This window comes from Gobio gobio (assembly GCF_949357685.1).
Source record: "Gobio gobio genome assembly, chromosome: 4".
Lineage (NCBI taxonomy): Eukaryota > Metazoa > Chordata > Actinopteri > Cypriniformes > Gobionidae > Gobio > Gobio gobio.
Genome location: NC_137100.1, coordinates 33,416,030 through 33,436,758, shown reverse-complemented (window position 1 = coordinate 33,436,758; position 20,729 = coordinate 33,416,030). Strand labels below are relative to the sequence as shown.

The 20,729-nt window shown below is 38.6% G+C and overlaps 1 protein-coding gene across 1 annotated transcript in view; it reads right to left on the bottom strand.

Moving 5' to 3' along the window:
- The window catches only part of wdfy3 (WD repeat and FYVE domain containing 3), an 89,283-nt gene that overhangs the window by 36,994 nt on the left and 31,560 nt on the right, over nt 1-20,729 (bottom strand). The window contains 11 exon segments of the mRNA XM_079815135.1: nt 1,870-1,970; nt 3,692-3,926; nt 5,337-5,449; nt 6,295-6,509; nt 7,871-8,042; nt 12,718-13,175; nt 13,982-14,175; nt 15,442-15,540; nt 15,973-16,440; nt 17,931-18,097; nt 18,351-18,537. Of these exon segments, the coding sequence (XP_079671261.1) occupies nt 1,870-1,970; nt 3,692-3,926; nt 5,337-5,449; nt 6,295-6,509; nt 7,871-8,042; nt 12,718-13,175; nt 13,982-14,175; nt 15,442-15,540; nt 15,973-16,440; nt 17,931-18,097; nt 18,351-18,537 (2,409 nt within the window).

Here is a 20,729-nt window from a genome sequence, read left to right as displayed (position 1 = left end):
AAGCATTGCTGGAACAAGAAAAAAAGATAATTTAAAATAAATACATGTAACATTGTAGCTCAGGCTGCAGTAATAATTATACTATATTGAATATTCTAAAATTCATTCTAACTTAATCCTGCAATGACACAGCTGCATTTTATCAATGTTGTAAACAGTTGTGCTGCTGAACATTTGTGTGGAAAATAATTTATATATTTTAGTTTCCACAAAAATATTCAGCAGCACATATACACTCACCTAAAGGATTATTAGGAACACCATACTAATACTGTGTTTGACCCCCTTTCGCCTTCAGAACAGCCTTAATTCTACGTGGCATTGATTCAATAAGGTGCTGAAAGCATTCTTTAGAAATGTTGGCCCATATTGATAGGATAGCATCTTGCAGTTGATGGAGATTTGGATACACATCCAGGGCACGAAGCTCCCGTTCCACCACATCCCAAAGATGCTCTATTGGGTTGAGATCTGGTGACTGTGGGGGCCATTTTAGTACAGTGAACTCATTGTCATGTTCAAGAAACCAATTTGAAATAATTTGAGCTTTGTGACATGGTGCATTATCCTGCTGGAAGTAGCCATCAGAGGATGGGTACATGGTGGTCATAAAGGGATGGACATGGTCAGAAACAATGCTCAGGTAGGCCGTGGCATTTAAACGATGCAAAATTGGCACTAAGGGGCCTAAAGTGTGCCAAGAAAACATCCCCCACACCATTACACCACCATCACCAGCCTGCACAGTGGTAACAAGTCATGATGGATCCATGTTCTCATTCTGTTTACGCCAAATTCTGACTCTACCATCTGAATGTTTCAACAGAAATCGAGACTCAGCAGACCAGGCAACATTTTTCCAGTCTTCAACTGTCCAATTTTGGTGAGCTTGTGCAAATTGTAGCCTCTTTTTCCTATTTGTAGTGGAGATGAGTGGTACCCAGTGGGGTCTTCTGCTGTTGTAGCCCATTCGCCTCAAGGTTGTGCGTGTTGTGGCTTCACAAATGCTTTGCTGCATACCTCGGTTGTAACGAGTGGTTATTTCAGTCAAAGTTGCTCTTCTATCAGCTTGAATCAGTCGGCCCATTCTCCTCTGACCTCTAGCATCAACAAGGCATTTTCGTCCACAGGACTGCCGCATACTGGATGTTTTTCCCTTTTCACACCATTCTTTGTAAACCCTAGAAATGGTTGTGCGTGAAAATCCCAGTAACTGAGCAGATTGTGAAATACTCAGACCGGCCCGTCTGGCACCAACAACCATGCCACGCTCAAAATTGCTTAAATCACCTTTCTTTCCCATTCTGACATTCAGTTTGGAGTTCAGGAGATTGTCTTGACCAGGACCACACCCCTAAATGCATTGAAGCAACTGCCATGTGATTGGTTGATTAGATAATTGCATTAATGAGAAATTGAACAGGTGTTCCTAATAATCCTTTAGGTGAGTGTATATAGATGAATATTGTAATATTGTTGCAATCTTTGTCTTTGTTGCTGAGCCACTTGTTTTCTACATTGTAACGGATACAGAAAGTAAGATAATAAAACTCAAATACATAGACATGACCTATCCATTAATCTGGCAAGTAGCCATGTAATAAGTGGGATGATGTACAATCAGCTGATCATTACTCTGCTCTAGGATCCCAATTACCAAGATAAGGTTTCTATTGCGATAATGACCTGCTTTCCTGTACATTATCCTTACCTTAATGGATAAACACCTGCTGCATACCTTATCAATTTAATCTACAAATACTTTAAATGTTGCGCTTTATCTCAATAAAGATTTCCAAAGAGCGGGAAGCTGTTGGCTGCTGTTATGCAAATCACAGGGGGAGGACCAGTGTGTTTATGAGCACATACCGTTTCCCATGCCACTGACCACCGCCCCGTCACTGACTCCAGATGTGTTGGCATTGCTGGACGGTGCATTGTGAGGGGCCAAACTGGGCAAAAACAAACAGCTGGAGAGAGAAGATGGAAAATAATACAAATGAATTTCAAGATTGCCAGCAGCTCAGACATTTCACACATTTTATTCTCATCTCTCATAAAACGTGGGAATATTTCACATTCGGATTAAAGAGGATATTTGGATGTTCGTTTGTGGGTGTCATGCCTTATGTAACAATGACAGAGTGTGCTCATCATGACAGCATTGAATTACATCTGTTACAAACATCCACTAATAAAACGTCAAACAACAGCAGATATTAATAAATGCCAGAGAAGCAAATTATGAAAATAGGTGCGACTCAATAGAAGATTCCTGTCATTCCCTACTTCATTAAACATTCTGCCATTCATTAAAATAAAGAGAAAACCACCAAGTATCACTCAAAACAGCTAAATGGGTCTCTTTGGAGGCTAATTACCCCTGACAAGGGAAGCTTCATATGCCATTTTAAAATTGAAAAAATGGTGGCGTCCCATATCACACTAACAATGCAAGCATCCACCCAAAAACAGTGAAACATTAACACCTCCACCAGACATGGAAGTGTGTGAGGAAGGGTTCAATTTGGGGACAAATGTGCTCGCTACGTATGACAAAACCTCTCTTTGGGCACATTTGGAGATGTCCTTATTTGGGAAAAAATGTATTTAGTAATACAATTATAATACAAATTAAAATATGAATATAATTATTGACATGATTGAATATTGATTTATTTAAATGAGATAAAGATAACAATAGAAGTCTTTGTATATGTGTGAACGGTGGGTTAATCTCCATCTCCTCTTCCCCATGTGCTCCCTTATAACCCAAAAAGCTCTTATCCCAGCTGTGGCAGCACCATTAGGCTGGTCTACACGGCCCAATACAGAACGTGTTTACATGAATTTTTCATGAAGGCAGATGGGGAACGCGCCGCGCCGTGTGTGCGCGCGCCAGTGTTTTCTCAGCATCCACTAGATGAAATGTGGGCCAGTACAAGCGATTTTTACATCTTCAATTATTCTAAGCTGCATGTTCTATTCATATGTAGGAGGAAGTATTTAAAGATACAAGAGGATCCTGGCTAAGACACATAAAAGATACATCATTTGATTTGTCTAAGGTTGGTGCAGGTTTAACGGGAATTTGTGGTTTTGAAGTCGGTAGAACTGCTGCACAATTGTTCAAGCAATAGAAATGCCATTGGGAGACTAGCACAATTCAATCTGTGCACAACTAATATTACTTGAAGCATGTGGCTCACCATTATGTGAGCTTGGTGCAAAAACAGAACCGTTGACCTATTTCATAGACATAAATCTCCCATTTAAGCAGCTAATAATTTGGAAAGAAGACAAATGATGATCACTGTGCTTTCATAATTAATGAAAAAAATGAAATATTAAAGATCTGTTATTTTCATTTTTAGCACGTACCCTGATGGGATTATGTTAAACAGAAACAGATGGAGGCTCAGTGTGGATTCTTTGTTGCGCTTTGAACTGTGATACTTTCGGAGATGTAAGCGCATTTCAAGCCTCTGTTTTTCTGTGAGCTTTAAACTAGGTCAAGCTTTTAAAAGCACAACACCAGATAAATGTTTGATTGACGCATATATCTGGTAAACACATTCTGAAATGAAGCCAATAAATGGCTAAATGGGAGTCTGCTTACAAGCATTGACTGCGCAAACAAATCTTTATTTTCAAAAGATAGGCTAGGCTAGACTAGCGCTGAGAGCCTTACCCGAATCCCTCTAATGACGTGTCGAACTCCACGAAGGCGGGCGTGACGGAGGATCCATGGAGACGTATGTCATGGGGCGTCGTCATGGAGACCAGGCACTTGACTCGGGTGAGGGGCACAGTGCTGCCCTCAGCTGATCGCACCAGACTTCGACTGATCCGGTACTGGCTATTGTCCTCGTTAATTGTGAACACGCTATCCGGCCCAAAACCCTCCATGGACAGGGTCATGCTGTCTGAGGGTGCAAAGGGTCAAATGGTCACGTAAACTCTCCTGCTCACTTAGTATTACACTATTAACTTAAGATTAGAATAAGTTAATGGTCGATTGTGATGTAACATGGATAACACTTATTTCTGTTAGTGTAAGGGATTTTATACTTCACCTCAACCACATTATTAGGCACAGGAAAATGTGCTGTTTTTTTATTTTTTTTAAAGAAACATTAGCAGGCACAAATCCTATGTTTCTTGTTCCTAGATATGTTTGATAAACTACTAAATAACATTAACATAGCATGAAAACGACCACATTAAATGTCTGTCCTGAAAAAAATTGTGGTTTCTTAATTTTGTCCATTTAATTTTAATGCAATTGTATTATTACATAATAAAAAATGTATTATATTATATATTACTTTATATTCCTTTGAATGTATTTATTTATTGAAATTAACAAAATCAGGGTTGCAAACTATTTCCCCAACACTGAATGTCACAAACTTTGGTTACAGGGCTGTAAAAAATCTAATCAAAATAATAACATCATAAATTGAACAGACAATAAAACCACTGGTAATAATTATTCTGACCTCCTGAAGTTGACGATAAAAATGTTCTAATTGTTAAGCACCTCTCTCATTTTAATAGCCATTAGTTGAAAATAATAATAATAATAATAAAAACATAATTTCGTTTCAGGCCCTATTTGTGGAAAGTGCCTTATATACAACATTCAGACAACTTATCAAGAATTCCCATAAACACTAAATGCCATTTCACATTCACGTAATGTTGCTGTTTGAAGATTGAAGCAGTGTAACAGGAATGCTAAAGGTATAAAAAAAACATGTGGGTGTTGAATGTTGGAAATTTGACACACTAAAAGCAGATAAAATTCCTGTCCTGTAAAATCTTTTCATTCTGTTTAAATTAGAGTTCTCTTAAATAACCTCATTCTGAGATAATCTGTTTTGGATATAATGAACAAAAATATCCGCTTTCACTGGACCCTAGATCGACAGCAGAATTCCTCAGATACTTTCTACTAAGCAAGCAGGAAACCTTTAAATGAGCAAGTTCAAAAAAGGACTCGCTGGACATGGCGAGAGCTTGGAGAAAAGTTATTTCACTAGTAATTAGGGAAACTGGGAACTCATCTCCGGCAAAACCCTGTTCAATTGAACGTCTCTCGGCTGGCAGAGTCGAGGAGAGCGAGAGGAGAATGTTTTGTTTGATTCTGATGGTGATTGATGGCATTTCACCAAGGCCACAGTCAGTGAAGCCTGAAGTAATGTCCCTCCTTTCACTGGCCCACAGAGAAACCACAGAGACAAGACCACATAACACTGACAAAAACTGTTTACGGGATGGTACAAAAGCACACTGACAGTTCTAGTAGTCTTTATGCATTCTTTTTTCCTTACTTCGCATTTCAGCTTCATAGCTGAGGGAGCTCGGCTTGTGGACCCGGTACTGCTTCAGGAGCTTTTTGTCCCAGGCACCGCAATTCAGAGGATTCCCTAGTCGCAAAAATTCCCTGGAAAATATATAAAAACATTTTATAGAGACAGCATAACCCACACAATAAACAGCCTGATCTTCCAGCATAAATCACAACACATTAAGAAATACAACGACTGTAAATATTACAAATAAATAAATGCAATTAACGATATATTAAATAACAACAACAGGACATATTAATAAACAATACATATTAACCACTTAAGTAAATATTATTATGGTTATTATTAGATCTTTTTGCAGAAGGATTTTTCCAGAGCTGAATGTTGCATGACATTTAAACCAAGATACAAAGCCGGGTTAATTCCTCAAATGAGCTGGAGTGAACTGCTGTTTTGTTTTTTATTTTGTAGTGAAGTGAGCCTGCATCCTCCATCACGTTAGACCAGCCATGCGGAAAATTGAAATCGCTAATCCGTTTGACTTGGAGAAGACCCATGGAGAGCTTTGAATAATATTAAGATGTGTCAAATTTGATAATTTTCCTTCTATGCGAACGTGCAGCTTTGATAAGATCGAATCATGCAGACAGAATTAAAACCGACTCATTTGGTCTTTGTATAAACAAAAATACGTTTAAAAGAGCTCACATGTGGGAGACCAATCAATAAAGGGCTGGGGGCAGAAACATGTTCCATTAAGATACTATTCATAAATATTCATCACTTAAATAAACATGGCTGAGGCCTTGAGATGTACTTGACAAAGAGCTGGCCCATATACTGTACTGTATATGCTGTATTGTATTGTACTAGAAGCAGTGAGGGCCTAACTAACCCTTTAACGCTGACAGCACTAATTTTTATAGATTTTCCAGTCACTATCGAAGAAAAATCTTCTGAGCAAACTTAGACTCACCTGAGCACCATCGGCTGTAGGGCCTGGGAGGCCAGTCGCTCAAACATCCTCTGCAGTGGTGGGTGGAGTGGGTGATCTTCATCTCCCAAAGCGCAGCTACAGCGCTGAAGCAAGCGTGAGTGCAGTCCTGCCTCACACAGGATCTGCTGGTTCCTCTCTGAATGCACCAACAGCTGCAGAATGTTAGCAACAGCTAGCTGCAGGTCCAGAGCATGCTAAGGAGCAGAGCAAGGGTAAAGTGAGCTGCAGGATGTACTTAATAGTACACTTAGTTCAGATAGTCATCTTGCAGTGGCACAATCCAAACATGGCATGTTATCAATAGTCAAGTAGGTTCTGTGGACAATCCGCATCACAGGGACAACAAAAACATCAGTGTATCAGAATCTCAATGTAACCCTGCAGAAGTGTCCGATACAATAATGTTATTTGATATCCAGTAAGAACTTAAACCAAATTTCTTTTAGGCCTGATTTCAGAAGATACACCCCTTAAAGGAATGCTCTGGGTTACATACAAATTCATTTATGTCATCCGCATGCCACTTTTGCTATCAATTCCCACAGAATATAATTTGAATTTGAGCCAATGTGTTGTCACACATTCTTCCATTGCAAGCATGCAACCCTCTAGATACTCTGCACCTCTCCAGGGAGCAGCTTAGATTTGTTTTTGTGGTAATTGCAAACATGACAAAAATGCTTTCGATAGACCTAAAACGGGAAAATGCCTTTAAGTTTCATACAAAATCCAAGTACATACTGCTTATTTTGACAATTTACTGTAGGTGAAAAGTAAAAAAAAACACTACTTGGGCATTTAAAGTGTATAACAAAGCTGCATATACAAAGCCTTCATCCCACATTATCACAAAAAATTTGATTGTATGATTTTTAAAAATATTTTTGAAAATAAATCTCTTATGCTCACCAAGGCTGCATTTATTTGATTAAAAACACAGTGAAAGCAGTAATATTGTGAAATAATGTTAATTTAATGTATTTTAACGTGTATTTTGTATGTAAATTATTCCTGTGAGGGAAAACTGTCATCCATCATTACTCCAGTCATCAGTATCACACAATCCTTCAGAAATAATTCTTATATTTGGATTTGATGGTCACAATTGTTGTTCTCTTAAATGTTTTTTGTGAAAACCAAGATGCGTTTTATTATGGATTCTTGAAAGATCAAAAGAATGATTCAAAATATCAAAAGCTCAGTTTTTATTTAAAATAGAAATAATAATTGTCTTTAGTCGCTTATGTTCAATTTAATGCATCCTTGCTGAATAAAAGATTCAGTACTGAATATTATTGAATATTAATTTCTTTTTTTTTTTAAATACCACTGACCCTAAACTTTTGAATTGTACAAACAATTTTGAGGTAGCATCATGGATACAGCAAAAAATATGACCATATTTTATGCTGACAAGCTCAGCAACACATTATTATCTCTCCTTAGCTACATGCCAACATTAATAATTTGCATTAGGCATTCCCATGAAGACACCAAACAATGTGTCAGCTCACTAGGTTTTGAGACAGAGCCTATGTCTACAAGCAGCTCCTACCTCAGGCTGTGTGTCAGAAGAAACAGAGGGTAGGAGGTCGATCATCGCCAGCACTGCTCCAGGGTGGATGACTACAGGGTCTGAAGAGTGCTGGAACTGATTCCCCAAGTTCAGCTTTAGGTCCGTTAGGGCTTTACTAGGAGCAGAGTTGGATGAGCCATGGTAGCCATGTCTATTGGGAAAGAAAAAGATCACTTAATGGCTCTTCTTAGTCTCATTACTTAATGTCAGGGTCTGAAAAGTGTAATTCACTTACACATTTTGGCTTGGCAGTTTTATCCAGATAAAAGCTAAAATGCTGAAAAAGCTTAGCTTTTTTTAAAGAAGGATTTTTGGTCATAGTTAAACACTCTTAAATACAGCATTGAAATTCAATATAATATTACTTATGAATCAACTCCCCACAGAGAGCTTGAAAAGAAAAATGACTGTCAGCACTATCAGAGGAGGGAAGATTTTTGCAACTGCAAAGCTTTACGGGTAAGCAAAGTAGCTCAACTCGGCAGACGAGATGTTGCAGAGGAAGAAGAAAACATGGTCAAGGAGATGATTCAAGGAGCAGAAAAGTGAGGGGAAAATTGCAGACGGCAATCACTCTGATCAGAGGGAGAAGATGAATAACAGTCTCCTAAACAGATGTGATGCTGTAAGTTTCCTACGACAAGCAATTTGTCTGTTCACATTGAAAACAAAAATGTAGCCCGGCAAAGCACAATGACAGTCAATCAGAACATATTATATGTTTAATGAACAGCTATGAGGAGCAAGATTTTGAATGACATTTCAGGGTGGGCAGAGCAGGGCTATCATAAATGTATGTGATCAACTAAATGTCTTGTTGCTTGTTGGGGCTTGTTAGAAATAAAAAAATACATGAAAGAGATACATTATAATCACTTGTCAAGTTGTCATATGGTGTCTGGTTAAACCACTTTGTAAGAACTGAATAGATAGTTCACCCAAAAATGAAAAATTAGTTACGTCATTATTTTTATTGACAATTTCTAGTGAAATCTGTTCAGATGAGTGTATAATACTAAAATTCTACACAATCCTTTGTCTAAATAAATTGAAAATAATAACACTTATATTTAGGCATCACAACATTATAATGTACAATATAAAAAAAATGAATATTAATTTTGAGATCTGCTAAAGATTCAATTTAACGGCGTTCTTAAATGATTAGTGTTTTTAAAGATGAACTTTAAGTGTGCTTTAGATGCTGTTAAAGGTAATCAAAACCTACACTACCATTCAAATGTTGACATTGTTATAGTGTAATTACATAAAGTACTGAGTAATATTAATTAACTACATTTGCTTACTAATAGGGTTATGTTTAGGCTTAGTTACTTGTAATTATGCACAATATACTATTATTACTATAGAAAGTGTAGTAAAGTGTTACCTTCAACACTGAAAATAAGAATAAATGTTTCTTCAGCACCAAATCATCATATTAGATATGATTTTTGAAGGATCATGACACTGAAGACTGGAGTAATGATGCTGAATATTCAGCTTTACCATCACAGGAATAATTACATTTTAAAATATAATCAAATAGAAAACATTTTACAAATCTTATCCTAGACATTTGAATGGTAGTGTATTTATGTGCAATATGACAAATGAAAAATACCTTATATCGGCAAATCACAGATATGGTAACAATGTTTATTTTACATCATTACAGTAAACAATGACAGTAAATGATGACTTTCATTTTGGGGTACTACTATCCCTTTAAAGGACAGAAACAAAATAACCAAGGAAGGTGTGAGAGGAAAGTGAACAAAGGAAGGAAAAGAGAGGGAAACAGACTGGGAAAAAAAGGTCTGATCAGTCGACAAGAACAGAAGAGAAAAAGAGAGGGAGAAAAGGAAGAGGTGGCAGAAAGCAGTACCTCTTCCTGGCGATTGCTGGCGTGCCCCAAGGAGAGGGCAGCGAGGTCTCATGAGTCAAGCAGGGGGGCACCTGTTCGGCACGACTACAACGATTCAAACACACGGACACGCGGAGTCACGACCAAACAATCAACATAAAGACAGACCAGACGTTCACACAGCCATACAAACACAAACAGCAGGTCCATACCACACACACCCCACGTGTGCAGCCAGGCAATGCCAGAGGTTATGAGAGACAAAGAAATGAGAAAGAGCAAGAGAGGGAGGCCGTTAGTTCCTGTTGAATATACAGCTCAGGGCACAGCACATAGAACTCAGAAGAACTACAGATCATGCAAATCTAACAAAAATAAAAACAAGCCCAAAGCACAGCTGCACTCAGATAGCATGTGAATATCATGACTAACAACAAAGATACATTAATGCAGTGTTTCTCAACTGGTGGGTCGCGACCCAAAAGTGAGTGGCAAGACCATTTAGAGTGGGTGAGTGTCCAGTCAAAGAAACAACAACAAATGTACAAGTATCTGCGGTCAGATGAGATGTTGTCAGGCTATGTGTGTCATTATTCTAACGTTATTTTTGTAACTTGCTATGAAATAAAAAGTCTCTCACCTCAGAAAAGCTCACTTTTGTCCTGTCAGCCATTATACTGTGCTCGTAGTGTGCACTCATCAACTGCACACTCTTCAACGCGCACTGTATATCACTTCATAATAAATAATGCGCAAAAGAAACTACGAGCATGCACCGTTGTAGTCACGTTGTCAATTAGGAAGTCATGAAATGACCAAAAAGTACCAATAAATTATGTAACTTGTACTTTGCATGTTAGTTGGGAATGATTTGCAATTTTGCATGCAGGTATGATGTTCATTCTATTCATCAGGAGCAGTTTGATGTATGTATTGTGTATTTACCATGGTAACTGTTGTTTTCGCAACCCCAAAATGCCACTTAATTTTCCCATTGTGTTATTTAAAAAATTACTGGTGGCTAATATCAACTTAGGCCTACCAACTTTATTGTATTAACAAACACTAGTTTGGGACTGCTATTTAACAGCCTTACATTGTACTGTTTATTCATCAGTATTAGTCATATTCTTCCAATTTATGTGTATGTTAAGTAAAGTGGGACTGTACTTTTGGGAAAAAAAATTGAGCAGCAGTTTAATGAACATGGGAAAGAAATGTGGGTCCCATGGCCAAACCAGATGAGAAACACTGCATTAAAGGAAACTACACTATCAGCAGATCAGGGATGTGCATGAGTAATCAAGTCCTTGTTCTGCATCAACTACAGAAGTTGTAAAACATTATTCAAACTATTCAAACTTTTTCCTTTGTCTTTGCTTGCTGTAGAAAAACATGAAAAAAACGTTTCACGCTGAATCCCTTAATGTTACTAAATATGTTGGGTGCAGCTCAGGATATGTGATGTTGACGTGATGAAAGGAAATGTTGAGTGCTTTCAGGTGCATCTAAGTGCCAATAGAACTGAATTTGATCTGTATATGTGGTACTTGTTAGAATCACACTTTTTTTTTGATGGAAAAAAAATGCGACCTGACAAACACGACATGTTCAATCGTTGAAAACAAGTGGCAATTAACGCAAACAAACGTTGAGAGAGGTAACACAATGTCTATTGCTGTAGGTCGGTGTCTGTAGGTGCAGTGTGAATTGGCCTTTAGAATAGACATTTTTAATTACATGTTAATTACCCCTATGGCGGAAGTCTACGTAGTAGTTTTCATCTAAGCTCTGGGTTAGCGCAAATGTGTTTTTAATTTTTAATTAGATGGTTAGTTTTTATCTTTTTTAAACTTGTTTGTTTATTTTAATTTTAAAATGTTGTTAAAGCTACACTGTGTAACTTTTAGTTTATTCTTAGCTAAAAACACTTATATATATATATATAATACAAAAATATATGTGCTCATTAATGTATATTTACTTCTTTCAAGTGATAAAGTAAAGTATTCTCGTAAGTTTATAATATGCCATTGAAAATACATACGGGTGAGGGGTTCGAATGCGGGTCGCCATGTTGCCCCTCCATCTTGAAAGTACATTAGCCAAAGAGGGACATACCCGTAAATTCAAGCTTCGCCTTTCGCGTTTTAACACTCGATGGCACCGTGTCGAATGTGGACCAGGTCGAACTGGAAGCCATGTTAATCTTGGACTAAATCGGCCACCGTAGGAGTTAAAACGAAATCAGAATTGAGAGGAACAGAAACTAAAATTCACTGGATGGTCATATACCAGTTCACCACTAGATGGGGGAAAATATCACACAGTGTAGCTTTAATTTTTTTTAAACCATTATGCTCATTTATTTTATATTGAAAAAGCAGTTTAAACCGTTATTAGTGGTGTAATGTATGTGAATAAAACAAAATATAAACCTCACGGATATGTAATACCTTATATTTAAAAAATAAACAATAAGGGCCAGATTTACTAAACAGGGCAAATTAATGTGAGAGCACAATTCCAAAAAAAACATTGATGCAAGTGGAAAGTTCTGCATGCCATCTACTGACGACGCGCAAATGAAAGAAGACGGACTCAGCTGGATAATTTCCCTAATGACCAACGCAATCTACCAAGTGCAGCGCAAAAGTAGCGTCTGGTGCTATTCAGCGCAAATGTTTTACTGCCTTTAGTAAATCCTGACAGTAGTTTTTTTGGGCTAAAAGAGGGTTTGCACAAGTTCGTAAATCAGGCCCTTAATATTTTAAAAGTATTTTTATGTGCAAAAAATTCTCGACTGAATCACTCGAAATGCCCATCCTCACTAAAGTCCTTTTAAAATTTCTCAATAAAACAATTAACTGCTCCCTTGAGTGATTTCATTTTCTTTTTTCAGCCATGTTACTGATATAATCACATCTATTAAGAAAAGACAACTACCATTTATACACACCTGTCAAATGAGTCGGTGGCCATCTTGTACAGGTAAATGAAGAGCTTGCTGCAGTGCTTGAGTGTGGGACACACGTTTTCTGCAGGTATGATCTCATCCTCCAGTAACCGCTGGAATGGTTGGGCATTTGAGGGGAAGACAGCTGCTAGACCAACTTTCTTAGCATCAGAAAAACATCCCAAAAGTCGCACTGCATCGGCCAGCTTCTCGTACTGGATCTCAGTGCGAAAGAAGTGCGAGTTGGCAGGTTCATAACGCATGGCTGCTGTTAGAGTGCAGAATACGGTGTGTAGAAGTTCGAAGACTTTGTTCTGGTTGACCTTCTCCCAGCCGCTGACAGGTGGAGAACAGAGAGAACGCTCCATGGCAACCAACAGTGAGGTCACGTACACAAAGCCGCCCACCTTGCGGAAGACGGTGCGTGTACGGTGGCTCTCGCGCAGCACAGCCAGCAAAGCCTAATGAGAAACAATAAAGTTTGTCAAGCGAGTTCAAATTTAAATCATAAGGATGAAGTTAAGTGTGCAACAAGGTGATCCTCACTACACTACTATTAAAAGAACTAAAAGTTCAGTAAAAAAAATATTTTAAAGAAATCATATTTTATTCAGCAAGGATGCATTAAACAGATAAAAAGTGACAGAAATATTTAGTAACATTATGGATTTACTATTTTGATTAAACGCTGATCTTTTGAACTTTCTATTCATAAAAAAAACCTGAAAAAGTAAATGCTTTCATTTCAGCATAAAATTTAATTCTAAAATATATTAAAACAGAAAAACAGGTACTATTTTTACTGTATGTTTGCAGCCTTGGTAAGCATAAGAGAATATTTTTTGAGAATGTTTCAAAACATAAAAAAAATGTACAGACTCCAAACTTTTGAACGTAGTTCATTTACACAAATATGGTGGTTAAACAACAAAAAGTGATTTAAGTGAATACCATGAGCTAGATTTATGAATGTAGGGGAAAAGGTAAATATATGCAAAATAATATCTCATATGCTCAATATATATAATATAATAACATATAATATCAATGCACCAAAATGTTATTTACCAAACAGAGACATTTTGATCAGTAGGTCTCCATCTGACCATTTGGCAAAAACACTGCAGTTGTTCAATAACATTTTGGAACATTAAATTCAATGTGTGGATATTTTGTCTCACATTTGCTCCATTGTCACCTGCACCTGTAACCAACTTGGGCTGCATGTGCACACTTATTTCTTCTGAGAGTAATGAATGTGCCTCACCCGCAGAATATCAGTTTTGAGCTGTAGTTCTGTTGACGGTGCGGAGTGCATAAGGCCAAGCAGAGTGCCCATGTCATCATCTCCAGATGGCGACAGCACCAGCTGCTGAATGATCATCAGAGCGTGCTCACGACACTGATGATATTTCACAATGTTGTGCACGCACCGTGCTCCACCAAACTCACGGAACAAACCTGAAAGATTGAGATTTTATTGTTAAAAATGTATCGGAGTATTATATAAGCTTGGAGAAAAGCAATTTTGGGTTCCGGGTTCAACTTTGTATTGTTTGTGGGAATATTAGACACATCAAGACTGTGGTGAGATTTAGGAGTGACTGATCACCTCAGTGGCAGTGCCATGTTTGGAATTACTCACTTGAATCATATTCTGCAACAAAACCATTCTGATTGCAACATATGAATAAAGCATGAGCACATCTGTGAGAGCGAGCATTCTGAGACTATCAGCAGCCATGATACAGAAGAGAAATTATTACAGAGCTGAAGTTAAGAGCGTTCCTTAACCAGAGAGACCTGACTCAGCACCGAGAGTGAGACTACTGCAGGGCCTGAGAGCATGAAAATGAATTTTGACTCATCCCTGAGTGCATAAAAACAAAAGGAAACACTGGAGTACAATAACGCAATTATAATAAAAGCCGAAGAGGTTCACTGGAAAGTTTTAAAAACAAGCAATGTCAATCTCGTATTTCTGTTTGAAACTGAATTTTTTGGCTTTGTGTCCATGTCTATTAGCTTTGAAACATACTAATGACTCATCCTGCACCACACACATTTTTGTTCAATCAAATGCTGGAGAAAGAAAATGACTCTCCCCCAAATACCACCAGCAACTGAATAGGAAGTAGCAAATTATGGTTTACAGCTGTAATGCAGCTTAAGCCAGATAAGAAATTTCTGGCTAAACTTATGGAAGCTTATTTCCTTAAAACTGTGATTGTCTTCAAAGTACTTACATGAAATATACAAAGAAAGATAAATAAATAAAAAAGTAAAAAAATCTCTTTATAAGGCCTTATTTTCTAGAGAGATGAACTTTCAGTTACACATTACTACAATAATACCAAAAACCTCATGTAAACAATGTAAATCGTGGGCTTTCCAATTCTGCGTACATCTGCAACGCTTTCTTGACATATTCCGTGTGGCCCTGATTATGAACAAAGGTAGCTAAAGAGGAAGAGACATGACACCAAAACTACTGAGTCTGTCTAAATCCAAGCCTACTGCTCACCATTTCCTCTTTCAAAACCCAGCCAGTTGGAGCCCAATTCCATTCCCCTCTCTCCTCTTCAAACATTTCCTGTCTCTCGCTAAACCTTCCCATTACAAAGTCAGAAAGGCTAAAAATGTAACTTTAAAAAAAGAAAAAAAAGGAGGAGTCAGTAAATCCTATCCAGAGATCCCGCTCAAGGAAACAGCTGTGCACACATTTACCTGCATTGGTGTTCGAGCCTTGCAAGAGTACTGTGAGCGTCTCCATGACAAGCCAGGCAAGCTGCTTTTGCTCTTCAGCCACATTGTTCTTGGCATCACCTGACCACAGTGAGAGGGTGCAGTAAGCAAACAACGCAATTAAAACCATTTTCAGCACTGTTAACTAAAACTTTTTAAAAAGTGTTTTCATTCATTGAAATAAAGCTGAAATTAAATAAAATAACTTTTACTTAAACTTAAAACTTCAATAGACATTAAAAAGAATTGTTCTGGCAACTAGCTGAAATAAAAGTACAAAAAAATGTACAAAATAGAAATATTAAACAGAAACTGATGAATGAAAATGACAAAATTACTCAAACTTGAAACTGAAACTAAAAATTAAAGAAGAAAAAAACCCATCAGAAAATATAAAAGGTAATTATAAATAGAAATGATACAAATGATAAATAATACTAAAATAACACTGACTAATATAATGTAATGTAACGAAATAATATAATGACTAATGTAATTTAAAAAAAGTGTTACCCTGCTCGACATGCGCTTGTGCTGGGTCTTTCAACAGCGCTGCATATTTGTGGAGCAGGTTAACTAGCACTTCCAGCAGTCCAACTTCACGGAAGACATCACTGAAGACGGGATGGTGGCGTCCAAGCTTGAGAAGAGTGCGAGTTGCTGTGATGCTGCATCCATAAGAAGTGCTTGACTTTAATAGCACGCTGACGCTAAAAAGCTCTTTGCAAGGTACGTAATTTAGCCCGAAGACAACAAACTCCAGCAGCTCAAAGTACTTGGACTGCACCTCCGGTAGTTTTGTTACTCGCTCCGCAAACTGTGACAGCGCATGCTGCGCCTCTAAGATGAAATAGTTGGCGTAGTCGGCAGCGTAGATATTGGCGATGGCTTCAAGGATCATGCGTGCTAATCGACCACTCTTGGCCTTCAAGAAGGCATTCTGAAGCACAGAAAAAGCATGGATGTTCCTGACCGTGTGTCCTGAAAAGAATGGACAATGAAAAAAAAAAAACAACAACCAATACATTATTCAAAGTGAGCCATGATGGGGAGTAAAATACAAAAATTTGTATTATTAGTTTAACACCACATAAACCTAATGACAGTATGAAACTGTAAAAACCCCAGTGACCTTTGGTGGACTCTTGCATAGCTAGTAACACACAACTTAAGCTGTGTGCAGAAGTCTATATTCATGACAACCTCCAAATAATTCTGATGTAAACAAGATGTCAGTAACATGAATAACTGAATAGCAGTGTTGTAGTCAAGACCAGCTCATTCGAGTCCGAGACTGAGACCAGAAGGGCGTTGAGTTCAAGTCAAGACCAAATCCACAATGGAATCAGACTCGAGGCACAAGACCCAAAAATATATTCATGGTCTTGGTGTCTTGACTCAGATTTAACCCTCTTCTGGTCTCGGTCTTGACTCAGGCTCGAATGAGCTGGACTTGCTTAAACACTGCTGAATAGCCTCCAAAAGTACATATGAGGTCTGCAACAGATGTCCATTCTGCATGTTTCTGGGATATCTCTTAGCACACAATTCATTACTGATTTGTTTCATTGGGTCTTTCTGAAATCATTATGGTCTTTAACCAAGCTTAAAAAAAACATAAACATACTGTATGCAATATTAACTAAGAACACCCAACCATCACATGATTACAGAGCAACACCAGTCAGTCCCTCAACCCTGCAACCCTTAAAAACAAATTCTTGTGCATTCAACCTTTATGAACTCCCACTGCAATAAGAGTTAATGCTGGCTGCATGAAACTGCCACACTACAAAGTAGGGAATAAACGGTCTCTGAGATTGGCTTGTTGGAAAAGAGGAAGTCTTGATGTGACTGGGTGCATAAACAACATTATCTGGCGCCATTATTTTAATTACAGCATTTAATGCCTCTTGGAGAGGCATAAGACAAGCCAAACAAATACCCTAACCAGATTACACAGTAGGTGTTTGCCATTTGCCTCCTTCTGACCAATTAATGCCATTTACAGCCAGTGAGCACTAATGTTTTAATTCTCCCTCAGAAACCACAGGCTCTTCTTCTCTCTGTGTGACTAAATCTAGTTGACGAAGGGAAGCAGAAGCAGACGTAGATGAGGACATTAATATGAAAATGTAGAGAGGGAGAATACTGCTTCAGACAGCCATTGATTACAGCTTGGTTAATTAATCCTGCAACTTCATAAAAAAGGAAAAAAATCCCAGCTGATGCAAAAATTGGAATGCAAATATAGAAGCACACTAAATCTCTAAAGTATTTTACTAATGCAGGTCACTTAAGCCTCAAAATTGCAAAATTGCATTCTGAATCCTGTAAAGAACTCAATTTCGCAATGTTTCCTGGCCCAAGTTCAACATACCCCCGGAATTTCACATCACCAACTTTCACACCCAGCTGTGCTATGGACATAAGTTAAGAGTCAAGCGCATGTTATTTTACGGAGGACTAACCTTTCCCAGAAGGCTGTGGAACCACAAAACCTGGAAGCAGGAAGGGTGCTCCAGTGGTGAGACCAGCTGGCTTCAGCTCACTGACCCCATATGTGGTCAGAGCGGTCACCAGGTTCACCAGGTCCCTTAGAGCATCTTTGGCTTCATCCTCTTTGGCCTGCTCCAACCTAAGAGGTACACAGCAAGTGTATCAGAGAATATCACTACTAAATCATATCCGAATTTGAAACGACTATATAGCCTATTTTTGCTTTTAAATGACCAATGTTTTTGGGTAAACTATCGCTTTTAAGCAAACCTTAAACAAAAATTGTCAACAGTGACATTAAGGACATTTATAATTTGACAAAAGATTACAATTTAAAACAAATACTGGTCTTAGGAACTTGAAAGAATCCTGAAAGAAAAAAAAACACATACCTGATCATAAGATCTATGAGGAAGGTGTAGCCCTGACACATTCGGAAGTCATCCAGCAGTATCTGAGAGACATCACTCGAGTCCTTCAAGAAACAGGAGAGCCCAGCAAACATCTCCACAATCTCTAGTGGAGAGAGGTCATCTGACTGCTGCATGTTCTGGATGCACGTTGACAAGCACTCTTTCTCTGCAAGAACAACGAGTGTCATGTTGGTTGTGAATTTCGAAGCACTTTTTTGAAGTAAACCAATAAATGCCTAAAGACAACACCTCCACATTCACATACTTTAAAGGGTACATAACACACAGTTTCTGCCAGTTAATCTTGAGTACCTATAGAGTAGTATTGCATCCTTCATATCTCCGGAGTCTTTAGTTTTATCATATTTATAAAAGACAGATACGCTGTACCGATTCTTTCCGAAAACAGCCGAGCTCATGCAGGCGTGCAGTGGGCGGAGCTAAAGAGTCATGAGCGCACACACACACACACACACAATACATCATGGTATTATCCCTGGATGACTTTCGATTTACTATACGTTTGTGTTGTGGACATATGCACTTAAGCGCCGATTGCCAACAAAACACAGACATTTGATGCAATTTCACTCACCACCTGCGGTTTCGACTCGTGACCGGCAACAAACAAACACACTTACAGAACTCCATTGCTGCTTCGGAAAAACAAACTGCATCCAATGTTTCCTTCACGCTGGGTTATTTGGGAAGCTGAACAAGGTTATATTTGCCTCACAACCAAAAACAACCAACATTGTTGATTTCGTGGTCCAAAAACAAAATGACAGCACCACCGCCGACGGCTTCTGTAACCCGAACGAAGCTTGTTGATATGAGTGCTCTTGCTCTCAGCTCTGTTTGATGTGCGCATGCGCTCATCCGGGAGAAGTGCCCTTAAGGCCTGTACACACCGGGACGAATATCGCGCGCTTATCGCCAGCGTTTTTCGTGACGTTTTTCGGAGCGTCTTGAGTGTTCACACCCAAGCGATTTTCACTGGCGATGCGCCGAGTGAACGTGCACATTCAGTAGATGCACTCCCGGTACACAAGGTGGTGCTGCGGCACTTTACGCTTCTGACACTCGCTTGTCACACAGAAGAAGAAGAGAGACAGTATTTACGTGCTTGCCAAAACCACAGATATATTATGTCTATGGCCAAAACCATTCACACACTTTTTGCTAACTGGCAAGCAGCATTCTTCTTCTTCTTCTTCTGTTTTATGGCGGTTTGGCAAACCAACTTAAAAAGGTGCATTCCCGCCACCTACTGATCTGGAGTGTGAAGCTCACATATAGGCTATTTAATCATCTCTTTACCTAAAAAAAAAAAAAATTTTATTCTATCCATTATTCCAATCCTTTTTAAATACTTCAACATTATTTCATATACCCTTGATTGCATTAACCCATTTCCTAATAGCACTTGCATCGATATATTATTAATTCCTATCATTTCTAATTCATGAGATAACTGAAATCTTTGGCAAGCAGCATTAGCAGCTCATCTTCTTCTTTGTCTACTTACTACTTCTTCGTCGTAACAATGTGTGCTCGGCAAGACCGATTTTGTGCTTGAGCGCCACCAAGTCGTGTTTTACTGTCACTTCAGCAGCTCCAGCCACGTGAACAAAAGCGCTGATGTCATTGGTCGGCCAGTTTTTAACGCGCCGTGTCAAAAAAAAAAAAACGAACCCGAGGCGTTTTTTTTTTTTTAAATGAAGCTTTTACGGCTGGCGTTTTGCGCGTCGGTGTTCACACTCACATTGGCACCCATTGTTTAGTCACAAGGCGTTAAACGTCGGCGATAAACGCGCACGAAAATCGTCCCGGTGTGAACAGGCCTTTACAATAAATTCCATCCTTTATGAAGTCATACAGGGCCATACTCGAAAATAACTTTCAGAAACGTATTTGAATAGCCTAGAAATCTAGACGCACCCCAGCGGCAGCAAATCTAATTTGCCGCGAGTGTAGTCTAGCAACTCTCGGTAGACCTGCGAGCTGGAAAAAACAAACTCTGGTCAGGCCAATCACAGCGTGTATAGAGTCGGTGGCTGAGCTTAACATAATGACGGCACGTCGCGGCGGTTCCGCGTGCTACTTGTAAACAAAGAAGCTGGCGAAGAGCGGTATTTCAAATCGGTTTTGGAAGACTTGGAGTTAAGCTTTTCTTTGAGAAAATAACAAAGAACGTCACTGAAGTCATTCTTAAGAAAGGAAGATGTGTTTTTGGCGAAAGTTTAATCCATCAACTAGCTCCCCTTCACGTTGCTCTCTGGTTGGTTGTAGCGCTATCCAATTGCGTGCAGAGAGAATTTGAAAGACAACCGTTTGTCCCGCCCCTCGGATTGAGAC